We start from the raw sequence: 25307 nt of genomic DNA, 5'->3' as shown, positions 1-25307 counted from the left end.
CGTGTCCAATCAATTGCTTGTGAAAGTGCGTTTATCATCGTCGCAATTTTCCACCCAGCCCAGCAATATTGCGCCCAATCAGGGACGATATTTAAACAGAACCGTTGCAGCTTTATCTCCGCAGCAAATCGTGGCGTTGGCGCGGTGTTAAGCACGTACGCAAGGTGCCAAATTTGACAGCAGCAACACCGGTCAAGCGTGCGTTAGCGTGTGCTGTGGGTTCGGTTTTTGGGGCTCTCTTCATTTGACTGAGCTGGCAACGTGAGACGTGATGTTGGGCCGGACGCGTGATTACAAGAGATTGCTGAGGGTTCGAACCGAAGGGTTTTTGATTTATGCCCCAACATTCTTCCACGAGGCACGAGGCACCCGTGGGTGAAGCCTAAACACAAGGGCCCCCTCCCCAGCAGCAGTACAAACGGATTAACAAATGTTACGTGCTTTTCATCATTGATGGTGATGCGTGTGATTTTACTACCCGACAAAACGTGACCCGAGCGCTGGCGTGCACTGACCGGGACCCTGGGGAGGGGGGCGGGGTGGCTGCCGAAAATTAACGTCTTTTAGCGCCACCCCTTCCCGAGCCATTTACGCATTGGCAGGCAAATGTGGAGCAGTATAAGAGAAAGCTTAATAAATTCTAGATCAGTTGGAGCAGTTTCTTTTTTTTAATAAATTTGCTATTTTTGCCAACGAAGAGCAGCTGAATGATTTAAATTTTGTTCCAATTCTACTACCCCGATGTTCCGAGTTCTGGGAAAAATGTGTTTTTCGAAAAAAAATCGCTGCTAAAATATCAAAACCACTCTCCACCAGAGTGCTCCTGTCATCTGCAACAACCTGTCCGAACGAAAACATTGTGAGTTTGGTAGGAATAGAAATCAGTTCGTCGCCGGAAGCACGACACGTTTGGCACATCTGTTCGATTGCCCCCTTGCGGCCGTTTCGTTGGCCCCGCGCACTGTGGTGTTGCTCTGTTTCCTGGGTTTGGAATGGTGTTGGCTGGTTGACGAGTGTGTCCATTTCGTCTAGTTTCGGTGATTTGATGGGGCTGTTTTTTCCCCCCTGTAGGGGAGAATGTAGGGGATACCTACGGTGCCGAATGAATGATGCCCAAGAAAAACATGTTTCATTTCCACTCCTCCACTATCTCGGCCACCGTGTTCGATGGAACCGTAAATCGATTTACGAATCGTTTCGTGAAAATTGAGGAATCTTTCGTAATTGAACATCCGGACGAGACTGTCCAGATTCCGGTGCCGTCGTTTATGTGTTTGTGCGTTTCTATTTTAGGGCGGTTTTTCACACATTGGCTTTGAGATTGGATTGGGAATGTACGCCTGGGAGGATGCGAAAGTAATGTATGCACACGCCAGCGTTAGAATGGACACGGACAGCCTCACCTGGACCCCAAGAGAGACAGTCTGACCGTCTCGAGCAAAACAAATGAGGCCTCCATCGTCCTGCTAACTGCGTTCCGTCGATTGAAGGATGACGGTTTGGGCTTCTAACGCCGCGTGTAGGCAAAATATTTTATTAGCCCAAACCCCCATCATCAAGCGTGTTCATCAATCTGGCCGGCTGGAGGAAGGATTGATACAGCCGGCGAGGAGTTCAATTTTCATCCGATTCCGGGTATTGGTGGGCAGCAGACAAGGCAGCGTGAGGAATAATAAACGAGCGGAAATCAACCTGACAGACCTGACTGCACTGAAGGGTGGAAGGAAATTGCAGCTCGCTCTGTCTAGACGGCGGAGATAAATTAAGTTATCAAGCAATGTCTAGCGCAGTGGTGTGCTGTTGTATCGCGTAGGCTGTACAATGGCTGGGTGGGTTGTCCTTCTTTGAGACGGAATTGCCCGGTGGGTTGTAGTTTTGTACGATTGGTTACATTGCTAAAATTAGGAATTGCTGAGTGGTTAAGTGGAATTGTTTACTTGTGTAATGTGTTTTATATTTATTTTACTGGCCATATCGAAAGAAATACTAGTAACTTAAGGACTTGATTACAATATGACGACCTTAAGAAGAAGATTATTTATTTTGAAGATCGATTAAAAATATTGGATTGTTCTAAAACATTAATTGCTGAGCGAACGACGATGAACTCCAGATAAAAGTAATAAATTAACTAATTGAGTAGTAAATAGTCTCCATCGGGAATCTGAAGAAATCTGAACACTTCAGTATAATTACTTTTAAGATATTTTTTTCCACCAATGGATTTTATAAAAAAACTCTTTAAATTACAGCAACACGGCTAAAATCTGAAGCTAATCTGTTTATTTAATAGGTAATTTTTTGGTCCACTTTATTTATTTATATCTTATATTGTTTATTTTGTATCTAATTATATATTAATCTAAATGATGTTTTTTATTGATTTATTTATGTATAGATTATTTAGGAAACTTGTTTAATTATAGTTTTAGAATTTCATAAATTAATCAACTATAGAACTTTATTTTGTTTCATTTATTTAGTTTCGCTATTTATTGATTCATTTCTATATTAGACAGCGAATATATGACCGTATGCGTGGGAATTATGTTATGAACCGAACACTCCCTAGTTAATACTTTATTAAATAATCTAAAGCGTTAAGTTGTAACATCTCATTTTTAAAGCAAAGCATTGTAGAGCTGAAGTTAAAGTATTCAGTATAAAGCCTTTAGTGACTACAATAGTTAGTTCGTTTAAATTCCACGAGCTACATAATTTATTGCAGCACATCACAGTCCATCTTAGTCACGATTGGCAGGCAATATTCGCAATTAATCTGCGTAAATAAGGCATCACAGTAGTTGCATCGTTTAACAATATCAAGAACAAAGATAATGCCCAAGACAACCTTTAACTACATTGAAACAAAAATCATAATGCTTAATGCGGATTTTGAACTCGTCGGTCGTCGTTTAATGCCTATTATAACTTAAGGCTCTATTTTCGGCATTTGGGCATAGTTTTTCCAGAGCTTTTATTGTATTCTTTTCTTATCGTTTATAGTTGAAGAAAAGCTAAACAGGTTGCTCGTCGACGGCTTCAATAAATGTTTCAAATGAATGTCTAGATTAGAAGATAAGATATGACACATAAACAAAAAAAACCATAGCTAAAAGCATGGAAGTTACAGTAAAGAAAACTAATGCTTCAAGTAGCTGGTATACCTAAACCAAATGATCTTAAAACTCATTTAAATAACGAAACTACCGATTGTTGTACAGTCTGCTCCCGAGTTACGCGGTTTGTGTGTTCCCGAGAAATCCGCGTAACTTGAATATCCGAAGTCAAAATTCGCAGTTTTCGACGAAGATACAGTTATTTACTCGTTATTTTTATTCAATTTAATACTTTTATATTCTTTATCATTTATTTTATACGATTCGTGCAGAACATTCTGATATTTTTCGCTTGTACGTGGATTAAATTCATTAGCAAAAATGCAATTTATACTGCATTGGGAGCAAATTGTACTGATTTGACATTTGATCTATAAAATTTCGAAAACTGCGTATCTCCGAATCCGCGTAAATCGAAAATCGCGTATCTCGGGAACAGACTGTAGTTCATTTTTCTTATAAAATTTTCTGTTTGTCTCATTTAATTGCGGCAAGTAAGGGATTTTAAAGTCCAGAGCCGATGCACTACGATGTTCCTTTACTGTTGGTATGCTTTTGCTTAAGGTATGTCGCTAAATCTCATGAACTTCGAGATAAGTTTACCCTAAACTAGCATCTACAAAGAATTCAATTGAAAACACCAAATAAAAGCAGCAAAACAAATTGCCCTAAGATACAACTACATTGTAAAGTAAATTATAGGATCCCAAAAAAAGAATGAAAAAAAAACGACCCAACTTTCACAACCCTCCCTTAGCCGGTGTGAATGAAAAAGTCATCGTGACTGTGACTGGTGGTGAGGGAAAAGAAGCTTTTTAGAAAGAAAAAAAATCTCGCTAACGTGTAACAAGTGACCACCAACTTAAACTAGGTTAGCCGAATCGGTAACGACCGGGACCGAACCAAAAGTGGGCCCTCGCTTCCCGATGCCTGCCTGCCAAGCGTGCGCCACGTTCGCACCAGGTGCTAATTAGAACCGCACATTCTTCTAGGTCGCTTTTTGTTGAGCTGTAAATTGTTGCCCCCGACTGCAGCGACGATAACTTGGCGGTGTGATACCATCGGATGGTGTAGTTTACCGCCAGACACTTGCCGGCGCAGAACGGTGTCCGTGAAGGTTTAGTGGTACAGTAACGATTTGGTTTGTTGGTTGATTCCATTTTACTACTGTCGCGTGGCTGCAACATTGACTGGTTTAAAATAATAAAAAAAAAATCGAGAGCCAAACAGAATTAGAGTAGACATAGTTAAGGAGTTTCGTGCTAAAATCGTTTCTTGTGGTTATTAAGCTCAAGCTTAGATTATGTTTATTGAAAGCATTGAGTGTTTGTAAACTACTCTAACACAACTACTTGCACTAAACACAAGAAGACCTCGAGAACTGTCCATCATGAAGGTGAAATTTCAGACACACTTAAGTTGAAAAAATTCTGTGTGTGTGAATATTTGGCTGTGTTTATCCTTATCGTATGAAATAAGGCAAGACACTTTACACAACCATCTGCTGACATCAAGGATCAGGTTACCTTGCAACGGCACCCCCATCCCCGTCGCCGGCTACAAGTGACACTTTAAAAAGTGTTTGCAGGAACTAAATAATTGAGGAACGGAACGGAAACCGGTAGCCCCAATCGACAGCAAAATCCGGACCGATTCGAACTGCACAAACTCGACGGTAAGAAAGTCCGTAAACCGCAACCTGCTGACACACCTGACCACCCAGCGCGTCTCCATCGAATCCTTTCCAGTACGTGCCTCACTTAAGGACGTCACGGGGAGAGCCACACGAGAAGCAGGAAAAGTTGTGCCTTTGCCTTCTCATCGCCATCCGCTTGACGTGTGTTTGTGTTTGTTAGTGTGAGTGTGTATCTGTGAGTGCAGCTGTGCATTAAAGAAGCAGCAGCAGCAGCAGCAGCAGTGTGTATTGAAATCTGCATCGGATCGTTGCGAAAAGCGAAGAGATTAAGCGTAATGATGGCCAGAAGCGGCGCCGGACCTGGCTCAACGATGCAGCTGCTGCTCGTTCGGCTACTGCTGATGGGGCTGGTACTGCTGGTCATACTGAACGGGGAAGTGGTGGCCGCCGGAAGTGTCCGTGCGACAGCGAGACAAACGACAGCCACTGTAGCGGAAGATGAAGATAGCAGCAGCAGTGCAGCAGTTGGAGGCTCATCGGACGAGATGCTCGAGGAGAGTGAAGAAAGTTTCGAACAAGACGCTAGCAGCAGTGGCGAAAACCCATCCCCCAACCGGCACGAAAGTGCGGAATCGACAACCGAGCGAGGTGGCGCACCGGACGAAGATGACGATGCTGGTTCGGTAACGGGGACCACGTTAGGCTACAGTGCGGTGGCCACCACGCCCAAGATAGTGGTGCGGCCCGTGAAGCAGCTAAGCCGGTAAGTAATGAGCCGGCCGTGGACGGTGCGGCAGCGGATGGTGGTAATTTTGTGCCCGTTTCCGGTCCCGGGAGTGATTGGCGTGGCGTGATAATTTACGATTGTCCTTAAAATCAACAGAATGCTGCTGGCAGAAGTGCAGATTCTGGGACGGGTTGCTTTTTATTCAAATTTGAAAGCATTTTTTTGCTAGCTTTTCTTGAAGTTACTTTTTTTATTTGATAAAAAGTTCTTGTATTATTTTTACATATTATTAGTAGAGCATTAAATGGAGGCGTCGACATTTTCCCGCTATACAAATTATAGTGAGGGGTAACGCTCGTTCCACATGTTACTTCCTGGTAATTTGGATTACATTTTTTCAGTGAACAGTACTGCATGGTCGCCCAGTCATTTACTGGATCGGATTAGGTTGCTGTATCGGTTTCTGGGCCGGGACACGTTTGTCATCCGTTCCATAGGAAGACATAGGACATAGGAATAGTTTTTATACCAGAATAATAAAGAAAGCAGTTTCAAGGTTGGCATGGGTTCAGGAGTTTTAGGATGGGCACACGTTTAGTTGTAGTTAAAGAAAACCGGGTTTCGGAATTAGTCCCAGGACCGTAGTGTGTTAAGGCTCAGCTCTAGGACCGGTGTGAGATCGGAATCTGTTCCAGGACCGTCGTGTGTTTGAGCTTAGTTCTAGGGCCAGCGTGAGTTAACGATCTCCCAGAACTGCTACGGATACAAGGATCAGTTGCAGGATCAATGTCGGTTCGAGATGAGATCCTGTGCCAGTATAGGTTTCTTCTTATTCTTCTTTGGCATAACAACCATTGTCGGTCAAGGCCTGCCTGTACCCACTACTGTTAGTTGGATTGGTTTTCAGTGATTTATTTATTACCATATAGCAGGATAGTCAGTCCTTCGTATGGGGGCACGGTCCATTCGGGTCTTGAGCCCATGATGGGTATGTTGTTAAGTCGTACGAGTTGACGACTGTACCACCAGACTGGCCCAGGCCGTATAGGTTTAGTATCATTTAAAGCAGGGGTCTCCAAACTTTTCTGTTCGCGGACCGCATTGCTTCACATATAATGGTGTTGAGGGCCATTGTTCAGTTGCCTGTATCTAATGCAAACGTTTAAATTTCGTCTTTATAAGAAAATACTTAAAAATATACAAATCTTCTACAGCATTCTATTATTTAAGCTTGAACTACGTCGCTGAAAAGCAACAATTACATTTTCTTCAAATAAGTCACAATAATTAACTAATTATTTTAACCTTCACAAAGAAGCCACGGTCCGCATAATAAGCTCTCGAGGGACCCGCGGGCCGTAGTTTGGAGACCCCTGATTTAAAGAATCGGTTTGAGTTTAGGTCTGAACTCTAGGAGCTATTAGTCCAGAATCTAGTCCTGAAGCGGTATGGATTGAGGATCAGTTTCTAGATTTGTATAGATTCAAGACAAAGAACTTTATGCGTTGCGGATCAATTCCAGGGTCCGCATGGGATGTTTAAATGATCCAGGATCAAAATGGGTTCAAGATCAGTTCTTAGATCGATACGTGCTCGGGATCACTGTCTGGACTCATATTGGTTCAAAATCTATTCCAAAAGCAGAATTCGCTCTGGGAATAGTTATGTTTGGTGCACTGTAGCCTTTTGCTGTCGACACTTTTTTGTATTAGCCTTGAGGAATGTTATAAATGTTATAAACACATTAATTCAAAACATTTTCCCTCAATTTCTGCTCTCTTATGTGAATCGCAATTACAATAAATACTGTAATCGGTTAAACCGCACTTGCTCGCAAACTTTTGCAGCATTATACATGCAATTACGAATGCACACGCTTTTCCGAGGATTTTGAGCAAAAGTTCCGAAAAAAATGTACAGTAGGTATACTGTCTGATACGCCAAGGGTCCAGCAAAGAGCAAAGGCTATCACCGCATCGGTCACACATCGGTCGGCAAACAGTGGCCGACAGTCGACACCCAGCCGTGTGCTGTTGCTGTTTGAGTTTCAGTTGCCACGGGTGCGATCATGCTCACTAAAATCACACTCCAATTCGTTAAACTCCAACGCCCGACCGGTTTGCGAGTGAAAAGTTATTCCACCAATGGAGAACAAAACACTTGAAGCGCACTGACAAAACTCCACAAAAGCCAGGCCAATCTGTTAAAATGAGTTTCCCGCACGTCACCAGCTGGCATCATCATATCTGGCGCACCACCGAACAACCGGCGCAACGCATGAAAACTGCATCCGGGGGAGAGTGAACGCATACAAAAACGGTCCGCCAATGCAGTGGAGTGGGATGCATATGGAATGTGTTTTGCTATCTCTCAAATAAAGTTGCCTAATTACTGCGGAAACTATTCATCAACTCGCTTTCGTTCGGTTGCGGGTGTTAATGAACTTCGGCGGGTGTCGCCGCGGCAACATAGTTCTGGTCGAACAAATGTTAGTTTTGCAGCGAATAATCAGTTTCGGTGCGGATGTTGAAACTTTGCACAAATGTACTAAAGGGGGGGGGGGGGGGGGGGGGGTGGTTGTAGAACGGTGGTATACATCACACTCAACACACTGTATCAAGCTCCGAACGTGTGTTGTGCTGAAAAGGTGTTTTTGAATGGCAAGTTTTATTAATTTCTCTCGCCCTTTCGCCGACCCGCCGTCGAACCGTCGTTATTGCAATAGACACACTCTAGGCTGCAGTTATTTACACAATTATGCAGCTCACTCACAGAGAGGTTTCTGTTTGCGCTGTGAAAGTATTTACACACTTGTACAACCGTACGATTCATCGTATCGGGATGGAATGGAACTTCAATGTGACGGATTTGCTGAAGGCTTGAAGAGCGTATGTAAGCGGAGCCAGTTTTAATATTATCCTTTGATAGCACTCGGTGCAAGGATTATCGTTTCTCGTAGATGGTGTGTGGAGAATGAAACAGGTGTCATTGCGATGTAGACGTATTAGCGGCATCTGCTCTATCCACACTACTTCGGCAATAATCCGCTCTATATTGCATCGAAGTGTAGATTGGCGGCTTTTACCGGTGAATGAATCTGCACCATGGTGAGGATCATTCTGCACTATTTAGGAATATCCTTCTGATAAACTGCTGGTTTGGTAGGTAGCGTTTACTATTTTTGAGCTATTCATTTTGGTTTTAAAACATAATTATACTAGCTAGGTGTTGTATTTTCTTCGGACCATTGATTCCGGACAAGTACGACAAAGTCAAATTAAATCTTAGTAATTTCAGGACGATACAAATCTGAATAAAGAGAACTAGGCAATGGAATTTACGATTTATTACTGCTTTGAACCTTTGAAAAACCACTGGTATTACCAAATGTCATGAAAGCAACAAAAAATATATATAAAAGGAAATGTATGATCTGAAGTCCTACACATTCTTCAATGTCAATTGCTCAATGCAATTTTAAAGAATCAATGAGATTTTTTCGAACATGCAATAACTTTTGAGATTAACAATAGTCTACTTTGAACTTCAAACTTTCATTCAAATTTGTTTCTATTCATCTGGAAACTAGCCAGATTTTTCCTGACTTAGCCAGACACGTCCGGACTTGCTCTGAGTCGACCGTATTCGTTAATAGTCTTCCACACTTGTTCAGAAACGTACATTATTGTGGAGTTCAATCTAGTTTTGATTAGGAGTGAGATTCAGGTTTTAAAACTGTAGTCGGGATAGATCTATAATTCCATGTTGGACGCCACCTCTGTCCGGACTGAGTCATCCGAGTCCAAGCGTGAGACCAGTCCACCTAATCTTGTTGAGTTAGGCATGCTAAACTACAGTTGGATCATTCGTCGTTGTAGCGGCTTCTTATGGGTGTAATTTAAGCTGCCGAATGCTATATTTCCGAATTCCGACTGGATTGGCATTCAAAAATACTTTGGTTTTTGCCCCTAGAACGTTATATTTTTGTAATAATGATCAACTTTCCCGAGCTCGATCGAATTCGGGAACGATCGTAGCGATAGTCAAAATGACATACAATGGTGATTTTATTTGGATTTTTTCAAACATTTTGCCATATTGTACGTAAAACTGAGCAGGATACTCATGAAATGTATTAAAGCAATCGTTTTATCTAGCCAACTGCAACTATCGTATTAACGCTCTTTGATCGAGTTTGGGAAAGTGGCTGAATAGTTATTTAACATGTTATAAAATGTATAAAATTTCGCTCAAAGTCGATTTAAATTTTCTTTCAATATCGATCTCAAAACGTTTGGAGGCTCTTTCTGTTCTTGCCCTTCTTAGCATGTAGCTGTACTTTATGGTAATATTGAGTCTGCTTGAGGGGGCGGTCCCGTGGTACAGTCGTCAACTCGAACGACTCAATACCATGCCCGTCATGGGTTCTAACCTAGAATGGACCGTGCCCCCGTAGCAAGGATTCACTTATCCAGCTGTGCGTGGTAATGAATTAAGTCTCGAATGCCTGTATAGGCCGGCAAGTCTGCGTAGGACGTTACGTCAAATAGATTAAGTCTTCTTCCATAGTTTGGATTCAAGACTGAATTGAACCTCATATCCGGCAAATGCTATCCATGGAGATGTTTCTTCACATAAAGGAATCGTCCTGTATGTACATGAACTTTCGCTTCGTTCGTTTAAATGAGTCAACAATTCAGCACCCAAAGTTCAGAGTGTTAATATCCCCTTACAAACAAAGAGAGTATTTTCGACTTGGGTTACTGATGATGGGTTACAACACGGAGTAGACCGTCCCGCTCCGGCAGCACTTATACCAATCAAAGCAAAACCATCACCACTAAAATGATAAACACGATACGGTACAATTAGTGAAGTCTTCCACCGCCAAGAATAAAGTAAAAACAACCATCCCTAATGCTTGTTGCATGTCACTCATCATAAAAAAACTGCACAGGAAAAACTTCCAATTAATGCCCGGCTAATGCATATCCGGTCCGGAGGGGGGGGATGTTCCATTTGCTTGCCATTCTGCCAACCAGCAATAGGGACAAACAGCTTTACTACAACGCCTGCAAACAAACGAACGAAACAGCCTCGAACTAAACATACTGGATACGTGTTGACCCCATATTAACAATCGATCACGTTTGTGTGTTTGTGTGTGTGTATGTGTGTGTGTGGGTAAAAAGTGTACAAAACTGTGCTTAACGATAATTACAGTACTTGCCGTTGCCACCGACCACCGCCCCGCCGGACCTTGGATTTGTCGATGAGCCTCATCGTAGCGGCGGTTAAATTCATTCTCTAGCCCAGACCAGCACCAGACAGGCCAATATAAGCAACCGACCCCCTCCCCTTGTATCATGATGGTGCGCCCCTGGTGTACTAATACAATGCAGAGGGCAGCCGATGGGACCTGGCGGTGGGATTTATTGTAGTAACATACCAATTTGCCATTTAGTAGATTGTAGTCTGGTCGGCTTTTTTTCGCTGCTCTGTGCTGCTGCTGCTGTCGCTAGTTGCTGGTGAGTTTGGATCCCATGCAACGGGGGGCTAAGCTTAATAGAAAAAAATACGACCACGGCCCCGTCCGTTCCCTGTACGTAGATTGAATTTAAATTTATGATCACTGGGAATTTAATGTGTACCGGATACCCCGCAATAACAAACATTAAAACAAGAGCTGTGGCGGTGGAGGGAGTTTCGGTTCGGCCGCTTCTTCCGATGAGGTCCTTCATTACGGCTGTGTGGCGCGTTGGCTTGGGTCCGACTAAACGCTTGGCTGCCAGCAGGCTCTACGGCCGGGGCGGATGTCGTCCATCCCTTATTCCGTACCCGAGCGGTTTGGTCTTTTCCCGGGAAATTGGAGGAAAGTGTAATGAGCAGAGAGAGAGAGAGAGAGAGAGCTAGAGCGACAGGAGTAAGATTTTTTCGACCCAACCCAAACCAACCGCCACGGGCGGCGTGTACGGCGTGATTGTGCGCCATAACATGCAATTGGCGCGCGCGCGTGGTTTTGTGTTACGCTCCGCGGACTCTGCGGGTGTGTTGGGAAGTGTTGGCTTCTGAATTATTTCACCCTGCATAATTTTACCAGCCGGATATTCAATTGCGCACACACGTGTGTCCACGTGTACTTTTGGGGTGGAGGGGTGGAGGAGTGGAGGTTTGCAACCGGGCTTATTCAACGTCCTTGACGGGGTTTAATTTGTGGCACCGGGATAGTTTGGCCGAAGCATCGCCACGAACTTTGGGGGCTCTTTTCCGTCGTTGCCGGGTGCGGGAAACGGGTTGAGATTTAAATTAAACCGCTTAATTTGACAATTACAATCACTACAGTCAGATGTCCGGAAAGCGTTGGAGGGGAGGAGAGGGGTAGGGGGCACAGCCCCCTTCTCCGTGTGTGGGTGTAAAAGTTTCGCTCGCGCAAAAAAGATCTATTCACCCGTGGCGCATAATTTGCACGCACGATCGGTCAAACCAATCGTGCTGGGGCCGCTGTGTTTAATCCTTTCCATTTGCCATTATCACCACCGGTCTCTCCCTTCCCTATTGGAGCCACAGATTTCCCCTCTCTCTCTCTTTCTCCACCCCAAAAATGAGGTGAAACGGGCACACAAGGTGGAGAGACGCCAAAGGCATGGTGTCCGTGTGAGCTTTTAATTTTAATTATGCCCGTACATTCATTTATTACAGCACGAGCGCACGGGCGCTAAAGAATTGAGTGCTCATTGCCTCCACCCCCTCCCATGGCTGGGCGTAATTGTGGGCGGCGGGGGAAAACAGGCACGCGGATAACTTTGACACATTTTCCACCCATTCCAACGGCCAAAATGGGAGGATGCGACGTTGACAGGGTGACGAAATGCAAGGTCGAGAGACAAGGGGGTTTGAGGAATTAATTTTTATCTGATAGCAATTGAAAATTGATATTCAATCGTTGTCTTCGTTGGTCGATTGCTCCTTTCACAACCTTGCTGGTGGTGGTGGTGGTGGTGGCGGGGAAAACGCACATCCGAAAGCCAAATCGATTGCAAATAATATATGAAAGCCCGGGCCATAGTTCATTAATTCAAAATTGTTTCCGAAAATGTTGTGCACAGACAGGGAGGATGCGGGATGGTCAGAGAGAGAGAGAGAGACAGTGAGAGAGATAATGGAAAGGATGGATGGAAAAATGGCATCCAATCGAGTGCACTCGATTGCTTTCATCAATCGGAAAGAAAACAAAGCAGGCGAACAGTTGCGTGCGAAAGTGCTGCTGCGGGCATGGGGAAAGCGCTCTGCCAAAGTTTACCCGAAAGGCTTCGCCGGTTGGCCGATTAACGTGCTTGACTGCATCAAGCTTGCCGTGAGTGTCATGTGATTGTTTTGCTGACATGTGATGCTCTTTTGGTGATTGTTTTACCGCTGTAGTGATGGTTTATGTGAAAAACAACCATATTTAAACTGATTTTTATTTAAACTGCTAAGTAATATTTGGTACGTTGTTTTATATCGTTATATATTTTTGGCAGCGCACTGTGGCGTGGCCTTGGGTGAAAGGTCCGTGTTAAGATGTGTGGGCCTGTGGAACGGGGGCACAAAATCATAATTAATCCATTTGCTTAATGCTGTCTGAGCCCGGGCGGTACAGATGCAATTGGTACAGATTTTTCCCCGAGTTGCAGTTGCTCGCTTCCCATCCCCGATGCGATATGGCGTGTGGTGGCTGATGGTTAAATTTTTCATATGAAATTTATACCAGCACCCTCTGTTGGTTCTGTGACCCTGTTATTATTATTATTATTTTTCTTTTCGTTCACCCCGACCCCGTCGGCAAGGTCAGATAAATATAAATTGAATATCATTTGAATGCATTCATCTCGTGTATGTGAGTGGGGTCGTAATTTCATTTCTGATGTCCATTTTTGTTCTCTCTCTTGCTTGGTCCGCTACTGTGTCTGCTTTTTTGTACTCTTTGTGGAAAAAATGGCGGTGTTGTGGGGGTTAAAAGTTTTCTTTTTCATTCGATACACACCGATGGCAGGCACAGCTACGATACGTTAACTGTTACAGTCAACCAGCGGGCTGTTGTGCTGGTGCATGGATTTCATACCGCACTGGCAGTGTTCTTCAACCTTTGAAGTACAGAGTACGGCAGATCGTTAAGTTTTCCATTTTCCTCGGGCTCTTAAGATTGATTCCTCCGATGAATTCCGATATGTCACGGGATACATTATTCTAAAAACTCTTATTTTGATGTTTTTTTTTAATATAATTAGGAAAGGAGTTCAAATCAATGTCTTGCAAAATACAATAAACTCTTTGTCATATTGTTTCATTCGTTCTCAAATCGACTTTTGGTAGTTTTTTTTATTGACTTCATGTCAGCTGAAATCATGCCAACACTCCATACAAAACCGCAATACAAACTAGCCTCAGGCTGTAAGCCTTATATTTTTCAGCCTGAAAAATATGTAAACTAACGTCGATTCGTTGCAGACACGAACAGGATCCCAAACTGAAGCTCAAGTATTCTGTCAAGAAAGGTCAAAAACTATTTAATTCGATAATTTTGAATGTATTAGAAGCGTTTAAATCTGTTTCAAACAGTAAAGAAAAAAAAACAATATGATTTTAAAGTCGCACCTCTGTTCCTCCGCAAATGATAAAATTGGTGCAAATAATGACAACTGATAAATAATCAATGTAGCAGAACGTAACTTTTAAAAAGATACAACCAAGATGATGAATGTTGTTCCACTGACAGGTTGAAATGTTAGCTTCCTGGCTTAAAATATAAAAGTGGTTATAGGCAGAATGAAAGCTAGCCTAAAAATTTGTCAAAGATTTGTGTTGATACGATTTCTGAGTATCATTCTAATGGGCATTCTAATTATTCTAAATAGGCTTGTTTTCATTACTATCGAGATGCTTTTCAACACGTTTAGTTGTAGTTTAATATTTTGATGTTGAACTTCCATCATTTTGTCATCAATGGGGCCCTTTCCTTTTTAAGTTTGTAGGCTGAAATTACAGCCTGTCAGCTGTTAGCATTGTATAGCAGTTCTCGAGCAGTTATCTTAGTGGGTTTAATGTCCAGGGGGGCTTATCCCAAGGTGTATGAATTTAGAAGACTGATTTTTATCGCTTCTGCTTCTGAATGAAGATTTTAAGAGTGTTTTGAGTATTCGTCAAATATCCAGAAAGCTTGTTTGAACAAAAGATTTCATCCATCCTGTCAACAAGTGATATTCAAATTTGGTTATAAAAAACATACTATGAGACCACCTGGATTACATACACTTTGATTCTAGATTCCACCACGTGATCTCTTTAATGCACCTTGGGATAAATGGAAACACCACCTTGTTATGCCATTTTTCGAGCAGGTACTCGAATATAATTCTAGCTTTGAGGCTAGAATAATCGAGACTGATAATTCCAGGCTAGTTTTGTGTGTGGTTTTGTATGGAGTGTTTACATGATTTCAGCCTCTAACTTTTAAACTCCATACAAAAAACTGACTAGAATTGTAAAGGGCCCCAATCATAGATTTTACAATGTGGTTTGTTAAAAACCTTATATAATTATATTTTGATTTTATTTTTAATGGCTCAAACGTCAAAAAGGGAGATTTGTTTTAGATCTTTATAAGAGCGTATAAAAACACTAACCTGTGGTCTGTTGAGTAATTTATCAAATACTCTCGAAAATATAAAAACAAAATTGTAAAAAATATAATCTCAGTTTTAACTGCAAGACCACTGCACTGCTGGTGCATCATCGTTCAGCGCATGAAGTGCGCCGTAAATAAACAGGTGAAATATTTATTGAATATTCAACGAATTACACACACACACACACACACGATGGTAACGACGACAACGGCAGGGCAGTGACAGACAAAGGGGACACGCAACGGACGCATCTGGGCTACTTGAACCCATCCTGATGCAGGTTCTGCAAACGCGAACGCTGCCTGCAGGCTGTAATGGATCAGTAGGAAAAATAGTACACTTAACTCAATGTCCTCTTTATGCTCGTGTATGAAACACACACTGCGGCTGCTGCTGCGTGCACCATTTGATTGGCGAGTGAGCACTCACCCCCACCCGAAATGCCGAACGCATGCAAGATATTAATTATCATTTTGGTTTTCCAATTTGCAGTCCAGTCACTGTAATCAGGCAGAGGGTAGGCCGTTCGCCCGTCAAAGGGCTCAAAGAGAATGCGCAATATATGATGATGGGTGTGCTGATTGGGGTGAGAGGTTCAATCCATCGCCGGGTTTGCATAATGCATCCATTCCCAATGACGTGCTACGGAAGAGTAAAAAATGCACTAATTCAAAGGGCGTACAGGCGGTTTTTTGCGTCAATACACCGTGCCACTCATTGCCGAAACTACATTAACATGCACTACACTAAGCTCATAGCAAGCTACAGCCGAACGCACTGCATAAAATGTAATCATAATCACTGCTTTTGATGAAATTAGAAATATGGATGGCCGAGGGAACGAAGGCGAACGTTGGACGTGGAGCGAAAGTTTAGTCAGCTTAATTACTTTTATGTGCGTTGTTTAGAGTGAAGCCTGCTATAAAGCCCTTTAACAGAAGCGCCATGCCCTGTGTTTGGGCAAATATTTCCCAATTGCATCCGTGTGCGGTCATGCAAAGCAGTGCCGATTATCCAGTCGATTTAATTTTCAAAGCGGCTTAACCCGGGGAATCGTTCAAAGCGACAAAGGCTAGTGGAGCAGAAAGTTTAGCAATTAATTCATTCACAAAAATGCTTAAAGTTTAGTTGCTGCAGCAGTTGGGTTACACGCCCCTTTGAAACTCCTTTTACCGCTCCATACATGTGTGTGAGTGTACGTGTATCTATAGAGCGATTTGTTTTTTTATCGAGGTACGAGGGGAACGATAGTTCCTCCTCCGCCCTTAAAAAAGGACGCCAGGATACTACGAAATTCATTTGTTTCAATTTGCCGCTCATTATGCCGAAGCTTCCAATGCGTGCGGAGGACGTGTCTCGGTCGGTGGTGATAATAAGATAATTCCGAGCAAAGCCATGAACGGCCTTTCCCCCCCAAAAATCGATACACCAAATGGGAAGAGTTGCTGCTGTTGGCCAGCTTCCCTTTTTTCGGGGCCTTTGCTGTGCTACTGTTGCGCTGCGGGAAACCCCAACCCGAAGCCCAACATTCCGACGCACCATTATCAATTAACATAACCACAACAACATGCACTACACTACGCATCGTACATGTGTTCGGTGAAATGGAAGAAAAAACGCACACCATTCCCCATTCCCAGCTTCCGTTCGTCTCCTAATGGGGACGTTTGGGGCCAATGGTCGTCGTCGCCGTCGTCCGGGGTGATCCTTTGAACTCAAATCAGGATCATAATCTAGACCGTTAGTCTCACCCCATAAAATGATGATTCTCGCGGGACGGGAATTGGAAGTGTGGTGTGTGTGTGTGCAACCGTGTACGTGGTGCCGTGTACGTACCAAGCCTAATGTCCCAAACCCCGAATTCGGGTATTCGGTTTCGGTTTCGGGGGCCCCAGCCCAGTGGAGAGGTTTTTCTTTCATTAGCCTCATTAACTGCCCGCTTCTGCCAAAACCACGGACGGGCGTACAGCAACAAAAACATTTGCCCGCAACAAACCGCAGCGAACGATAATGAAGCTCTTTGGCACGACCCCGGAAGTACCTTTTTGCTGTTTTGGGAAGGATATTTGGGGCGCACCGCACCGTTTCGGACATTGTCTTCACATGCACAAACAAACACATATATACATATACCAGAGTCCATATCAGGGAAAGAAGCGGTGTTAGAATAACAACAGTACCAGTGCAAATGTGGCACCAGGGACAAGCGAGGAGTGAGGCGTATGGCCGTACGGTGTGCCGTTCGGGTCATTGCCGTTCGCGGGTCGGCACCTTTCCGCAGGCGACACCATTCATTATTTCTAATAAAACAATTTGAACAAACTGAATTAAATTTTATTTATTGTTATTATCGCTTAATTCTGTTTGGCCCTTTATCTTATCTGCTTATTGCGCGTTCCTCCTTCCACGAATTTGTCGGAAGTCTTGCCCCTCCGCATGACTATTGTGTCCTTTTGGGGGGCAAAACGTGTGTCGCTTTTGCTCAGCTGAATGTGTGTCGTTTTTGCTGAGCAAAAGTTGTGCTCACTTGGGTTGTGGCCAGAAATTCCTTTGCCATGCACGATGGCACCGTTAGAATAGTGCTGGAGGGCTCGGTACAATAACGGGCCGATGTGGCATAAACGCCATAAAAGTGGCTAATACCACTGTGTGAGTATTGGATTGGCGTATCAGCTTAACGACTTGTTCGTACATTTACTTACTTTAGCTGGACTTATTTAGTTTTATATGAAATTATTGTGTCTAAATTTGTCTTTGCATCCCCAAAAAATTGAATAACTTCAAATCCGAAAGCTAATATCGATGTCGAGCTTCATTGGTTCTCCGTTCTCATCTTGTCACCCAAGAATAAAATGCTTTATTCGCTAGTTCCCAGCACAAAAATTCCCTTGTCTACTTTCCTTCCGGCTCGGCAGCTCCTTCCTTCCTGCCTTGATGCCGGCTAGCAAATTGAATATGTCTTTCCACCTCTAGCTGCTGCTAACTCTTGTCCACATGTTCTCTAACCATTCCCCTCGCCCCGTCTGTTCTATGTTACCATTCTCGGTGCTCGCGTTGTTTCTCCGGAATCCCCCTCATGGACAGCTACGAACAAGGCCTGGAAGACTACGACGAGGCGGCGGACCGTGCCGAGCGCGAGCAGCAGCAGCAGCAGCAGGAGCAGAGCGTCGACCAGCAGTACAACAATATGGTGAAACCGATGCTGACATTATTTAATGTGATAAGCACAGTTTTATCGTCCGGAAGATCAATGCGCACGGTGACAGAGGGCTGGCAGCGGCCGGCAGCAGACGACACCGAGCGGACGTTAGCCACCACCGATGACGGCAATCCTGGCAATAAAACCGAGATCATCACGGCTGGCGAAAAATCAACAAGCGGCACCGCCGGTGGAGGTAATGAAAATGGTAATGAATATTTTGAATGTCTAGCATATTTCCCGAATGCAGCAACGGAGCCTGGCGGAGGCTGGTTTTGCATGCAAAGGAGCTGGCTTTTTTGTCTGGCTGGTCGTAAGCTGTGACCCGTATGGCCCCCCGTTTGGGCAAAGGACACATTCACGCATTCAATGAATCCCCGGTTTCGGAAAGCGTTAGCCTACGGCTATCCTTTACCGTCAAAAGCGCCACAGCGCGCGCCTTCAGCCTTTTTGGCCCCGGTGGTTGTCACATTCGGGAAAAGACCAAGAACACATACGTCTCCTCGAGAGGGCACATAAAATATGGAAGCGTTTGCATAAGGAAGAGGAAGCGATTGTGGAAGGTAATGGATTTTTATTAGACGCTTTTATGGCGCCGTTGGCAAACAGTTTTCGGCAACACACAAAAAACAGCTTCGGAGACATTAAGCTATTTGGGTGCGGGTCGGCATATTGATGTGGTTGTTTGATCCCGGGCGCAATAAATATGGTTCCGGTCGATGCTGAATGTGTGCTCTGGTCTCGTAGTGTGGCCAGTGGCAGCATTTTGTAGATGGAAATAGGAAAAGTGTAATTAAAATTTATCCTTCAAAATGGTTGTTTGGGAAGTAACGACTACACGTTGCTAGGCTATGCTAGGCTAGTATCGAGGCTAAGCAATTTTTGTGTTTTTGGTATGCGTCTCACAACGTTCTCATACATTCAGCTAAACAAGGTTGAAGTTCTCATTCCAAAGCAACATTCTACTTGCATATGAGTAAGAGTAAATTGAAAAACTTTAACACATCACAATTCGCAAACGGTTCTACATTTACACACATAACCTTACCTTCGATCGTGGTGGTTCCATGGCGTAGCTCTATGCAAACATTCCAATGTTGACGATGCGAGAAAAATAATCCTTGGTTTTATAACCTTTTCCCCCACAAAAAAAGCTGGCCATCTTTCTCTTTCCATCAGTTGGTGAGCATTAGTTTTTCGCCAGCTGCATGCTCATGAACAGTGCAGTGAGATAAAGTTACAAATTAAAAACTTTTCTCCTCCCCAGCAACCCCCCGCTGGACTGCGGCATTTACGGCGTGTGTGTGTCGTTCCCTTTCCCGGTTATTACGCTTACCGTAAGCTGCATCGGGATTTTTCAGCGTAAAAAGTCAACCGAACGTGGGAGGGCGGTGGATAATACTGTGAAAAATAGAGGCAAAAGCTGTGTGTTTGCAGGTTGATTTTTCCCGGCGGGATTTTAATGCGGTGATATTCCACTCATGTGTGTTCAGACATGGTAGACGCGTAAAGGAAGCGTAAAGGCAAAGACTATAGTTTTGCAATGATGCACTGGGATTTGAACTGCGTTTGTTGAGGTGAATGTGCACGGGGCTGGATGCAGAAAAAAGGGGTCCATGGTTTTGCACGATGGACGTAGTGGTGGTTTTTGATGACTTAGATGACTGTAACTTAAAACCATATCAAATGGAAATTATTTCGTAATTAAAAACCTGGATGTTTGCTGGAAATTTTGTTCAACAAGCTGCAGGGCATTGCGGGATACATAATATAGATTGTATAGGCTGTCTTAAAATTGTACTTGTCGACCAACATTATGCAATGTCGAGTCTGTTAGAGAACCTTGTCGATGTGCTAAAAGGGCTTGCCCGGACTGATTTGACCGGTTTCATGCCTCCGAACTGAAGTCTGACTACTCCATTATTCTCGCACACATTACGAGCCAACAATTCTTCTAATCATAGTCTGCTTGAACGCGAGAAAAAGGTCTTCGTCAGATTAAGATGTCTGAGAGGCATATGTCCTGATACTAGAAAGGTACGACATAGTTCTAGATTCCACCGTCTCGACAGTTTTTTTTTGAGGTGAACTGCTTGCTATATTATGACCGGATGGCAGCTAGCATCTTTTTGCGCTTATTCTCACTGTTGACCTTTGGCTTGAGGTAGGAGAAATCTTAGACGACGTAATTGGTTAGATTTTGGTCTTTATTTCTTTTATCAGAAATCGGAGGTTCTCTGCTACCTGTTTAATCCCTTGATAGGCTTCAACGGCATAGGAAAGTCGATATAGAGATAGCGTTTGTTGAAAAAAAAAAGTCCAAGACAATAGTCTCTACTTGTGGTGGTACTTGTGGCTTTGTGAACGCATTACCCTGCGTATTTTGGAAATAGACTTTAAAACAGACAGTTTTTCTATGTTAACGTTTAGGCGAATGAACTTACCTTTACTAACGTTCAAGTATTTAAATTCCTCATAAGATATTGGGTGATCTAGCCGATAACAGCAGCATTAAAGCAAACAAAATTTTTGTTGTTCTATTAGGATATGAACATGTGTTTGACATTTTAAACTTTTAAATTGGAATATCTTAAGCCTGCGTTTGTCAAAAATATATTCGATATTTCAAAACAACCCTGCATCTTCCATTCCTAATTGGACGATATTTTCCGGCATATTTGATATTGACAGTTCCTGGAAAAGAAAACATCCATCATGAACATGATGTGTTTTCATACGCTTCAAAAATGATTTTTGACCTTTGGACAGGTTCGATGCCTCGGAGGCTAATTTAAAATTCACTGAAACTATAATTGTTCAAGCATCGACCGTCTCATCAGATTACTCAGGCTATAGAATATTCTGATGGAGTTCAGCTTGATTAAACTGCAACTTGAATTCCATGTTATTGCTGATGACACCCGCACTCCGCGGACACCCATCCACTCAATTACTGAAATGCTATAGAATTGACAGATAAACCTTTAATATAATTTAAATTATAATAATGTACCTTGCCCGAAACTACTCCGAATGATACATACTCTACACATCCAATTTACCAACCCCAAACGAAATCATTGTACACATTTGTCGTGGCGATTAGAACACAATTTTCGCCCTCATCTTCTCCCTCATCCACCTCTCGAAAAGTAAAACTCCCCCAGCGTGTTCAATTTCCCATTTTCAACCTGCACAGCTAATTAAAACCGGTGCTAAACGTGCGATTTATGTTTCATTCCAGAAACAGTAACCGCGGTGACAGGTGGACGATACATTAAAGGCGATCCCCTGAATGGCTACTACGATTTCGTGATCAGTGAAGGATCGTACAAGTTTTGGGTGGTGATGCAGGTAGCTATTGCACTATAAACTAATCATCAACCAGCACAGTCTGCGTCCTAATTCCACGCCCTGCACTCGCACCAATTTGGGATGCGCGCTCGGGAATGGTGGTAGGACGTAATTGTGTGTTCCTCTTTCCGCAATTGTGTGTACAAATGCATTTTTCTTTTTGTTTTTTTTTATTCCATCCTTCGTGCGCTCTCTCGCTCTCTCTCTCGCTGCTGGGTTGAAAATCCTAAACCACCACGCAGCTCTTCACCGCTGGGCTGGTGATGTACGCCACATTTGCGGCCATTTACTACTCGAAAGTGAGCCCACTCACGTCGGATTACGACTATATCGATTACCTGAACGGGGCCCGCTCGTTCGCCGGTGGCCGTTCGATGGCAGGCGGTGCGAGTGGTGCTAGTGGGGGTTCGATATGGGATACGGTTGCCAACAACTGGTGGTTTGGACCGGCGGCCCAAACGTTCGAAATCGTGATGCAGGCAATCGAGAACGCACCGAAGTAGATGCAGCGCATCGGGATCGCATTGAAATGAAACATTTAACGCCCTTCCCTTTGATTCGGCCGAAATGAGTCCTTGAATGTTTTATCTGAATGTGTGTATGGGTGCATGTTTGTGTGTTTGTGTGTGTTTTCGGGCAGTATGCTTTCTTTCACAAAAGTATCCTGCTGCCCTGCTGCTAGGTGTAATTGTTCAACTAGATACTAAACGAAGCGGTATGACGAAACGTTCGTCTCTGACAAGCTTCACTACCCGTCCGACACAAGTAAATGAGGAGTAAAAGTGCACTGTATCGATCCATCCTTCCCACAGCCACCGCCGAGGGTCGCTACATCAAGGGAGACCCGCTGAACGGATACTACGATTTTATCATCAGCGAAGGGTCGTACAAATTTTGGGCCGTTTTCCAGGTGAGTAAAGCGGTTGTTGATTCCGTAATATACAGTGATCGACCCGTCAACCTGTGTTCCCACCCCCTACGATCGGTTACTGATGAGAATAAATTCTACCAACATTGCAGCTCGTGACGGCCGCCGTGGTCATCTACTCGACGCTAACCGCCATTTACTACTCGAAAGTGGCACCGCTTACGGCGGATTACGACTATATCGATTATCTGAACGGTGGCCGCTCGTTTGCCGGCGCACGGCCGTTAGATGAGACGGGTGCCCGGTCCGCCCAAACCAGTGGCAGACGCGCGTCGGGATGGATGGACAACCTGTCCAGCAGCAGCTGGTTCGGTCCAGCTGCACAAGGCTTCACGATTGTGATGGAAGCGATCGAACGGCAGCAGAAATGGTGAGACCTCTGTGTGTGAGGTGGATGTGGTGGAAAAATAGCAGCTTCCAATTTCTATGAAATATCCGAACACATGGTACACCTCACCAAATTGGAAACGCTTGGATATTTCATGGCAAATTACGTACGGTTTGGAATTCGTCGAATGGTTTTCATACTCAGGCAGTGTAGGCGTTTGTAATGCAATAACTATAGGAAGAAAGATTGTGCGAGTTGTGTAACGGGAGCGGGACAACCGGCGGTCACAGAAGAGGCACGTGGGCTGATCGGTAATCTGGACAGGGATTGATTCCACGTACTTTTAATCGTAAAGCCCACAGTTAAACATAGATTTATCAACGAAAAACAACCAGTTTTAGCTATAACAGTAAAGAGACCTGCAGGTTAGATGCTCTGTCACAGGATTTAATTTAACTTCTCGTAATACAAATAAAAAAAACACACTGGATTAAATTTATTTGTCTTTTAAATGAATCTAGGATCATTCCACAAACAAAAAGAAATAGGAAATAAATATTAAATATATGGACGATCTACGCTGTTTTCAGGATCAGGTGAGTACTGGCTGCCTCAGAGGCGACATTTAATCGAAGCGTTTCTTTTCCTGCGTTTTTAGGCGTTTTTAATAATGAAAGATTACAAACAAGGCTCGGAACGTAAAATACTCTAGAAAATAATATTATTTTATGTTTTTATTTTCTAATGTTTTAGTTTTAAAAAAATGCTGCAGGCTTTTCCAAATAGATTCAATATTTTATACACTTGTGGACCAAATACAGTTCAGAATCTAATCTATACCTTTTAATGTCCTAGTAACTGAATTTAAAACCATTCTGGTATTGAATTTTCATTTTTTTACCGAAAGTATATTGTTGTTTAACACAAAGCGGACCTGCAACTGATCACAAGCCAAAAACGGTACTGTAATTGTAACTTTAATGCATACCGATCGTATAACTATTCCTGAACCTTTCCCGGTCTGGATATTGATCATGTTTATAGGTTCCGGAATACATCATAACACCTTAACAATATTGGAATTAACCTCAAGTTCAGAAACTTATCATAAACAAAACTAGGTCCTATAACAAACCCTGAACCAACGCTGGATAAGAAACTTGTTCTGAACCCATACCAATCCTGGAACTGATCCCGAACCCACATGGGTTTTGCAAACTGAAATGTAGCTCATACCAAACCCTGGAGCGGATCCTAATCATATAATGATCCAGGAACTCATTCCTTTTTTATCGAGGCTCAATAACTATACCGCATGCACATGTCTCAGTTAACTAACGAAACATAAACCCATTCCGGTTTAGCAATCTGAACAAAACAGTATGTTTTTTAATTCGGCGTAGAAACAAATTAAATGCGCGTTGCTCTTTACTACCATTTGCCTAGCAGTTTAATGTATGATCAAGATTATTTTAATACTTTGAATGACTGCATCAGTCATATGCACAGATGAAACATATTGTAATGACAACAAAACTATCAATTGGAAATATACTTCCTAGAATTCCACCTTGCTAGAAGAAGATATCAGTTTGTTGCGTATAAACAGAAGGAAGCAGTCAATCAATCAATCATCAAACGCAAAGCACAATGACACACTTCTAGGAACTACGGCTTTTACGGAACATGTTCAAGCTATTTTTAGAAATACGGAAAGCATGTTTTAAATACATGCTGTGAGAGCGGAACTGTAGTTCGTCGACGAACATCAATTTAAGGAATAGACGTTCTCACAGACGTTGTGAGTATTGCAATAAAACCTGAAATGAAAATTAATTAAATATAAGTCAAGGCTTTTGACCGTTCAGGGGTAAGAGAAAATAAAAGGACCCAATGATTCATTTTGTACATCATTTTGTATAGATTTTAGGAAATATTTAGTTAGAAATCCTATTGTTCTTCCCATAAACCATAGAATTTAAGAATTTCCAGTTTACAAGATTAATATAGGATGTTAAAAAAGATAGTCAAATCACTTCCGATCAGTTTATAGCTTAAACTAAATCTCAACTCATCAGTACTTGCTATACACTTCAACACAACAAAAATTCATCAACTTGTTTTTACTTTGTTCAAGTTAAAATTTAAATGAAGTAATAGCTCCTCACTGCATTCATCACATTCAGGCACAGCAAAATAAAAACCCAGAACCCCACTCCATTTCAAAAAAGCTTTCACGAATCGATGGATAAGAAAATAAAATTGGCACTGTCAGCGAACTAGGGTTCGTGCTACCCGAGCGCTCGCTGCATGATTGTAAATTTACATTTTTGTAAAGAACGCTATCGCTG

General features: G+C 43.0%; 1 protein-coding gene across 4 annotated transcripts; it reads left to right on the top strand.

Annotated features, from left to right (window-relative positions):
* Positions 1-4161: 4161 nt before the first annotated feature.
* Positions 4162-23442, top strand: LOC133393723 (uncharacterized). 4 transcript variants are annotated; one of them, XM_061659832.1, is made up of 4 exons: positions 4162-5518; positions 18232-18542; positions 21591-21700; positions 21943-22604. In XM_061659832.1, the coding sequence occupies exons 1-4, from the start codon at positions 5091-5093 to the stop codon at positions 22201-22203; spliced, it is 1110 nt and encodes a 369-aa protein (XP_061515816.1). In that variant the 5' UTR covers positions 4162-5090; the 3' UTR covers positions 22204-22604. The 4 variants fall into 4 exon arrangements, with proteins under 4 accessions (XP_061515816.1, XP_061515814.1, XP_061515813.1 ...); XM_061659830.1 differs by having other exon boundaries at positions 18232-18554; XM_061659829.1 differs by lacking the exon at positions 21591-21700 and adding an exon at positions 22721-23442 and having other exon boundaries at positions 4163-5518; positions 18232-18554; positions 22513-22610.
* Positions 23443-25307: the final 1865 nt, after the last annotated feature.

The sequence above is a fragment of the Anopheles gambiae genome, chromosome 3, assembly GCF_943734735.2.
Source record: "Anopheles gambiae chromosome 3, idAnoGambNW_F1_1, whole genome shotgun sequence".
Taxonomy (NCBI): Eukaryota; Metazoa; Arthropoda; class Insecta; order Diptera; family Culicidae; genus Anopheles; species Anopheles gambiae.
This window is presented reverse-complemented; position numbering and strand designations above follow the sequence as displayed.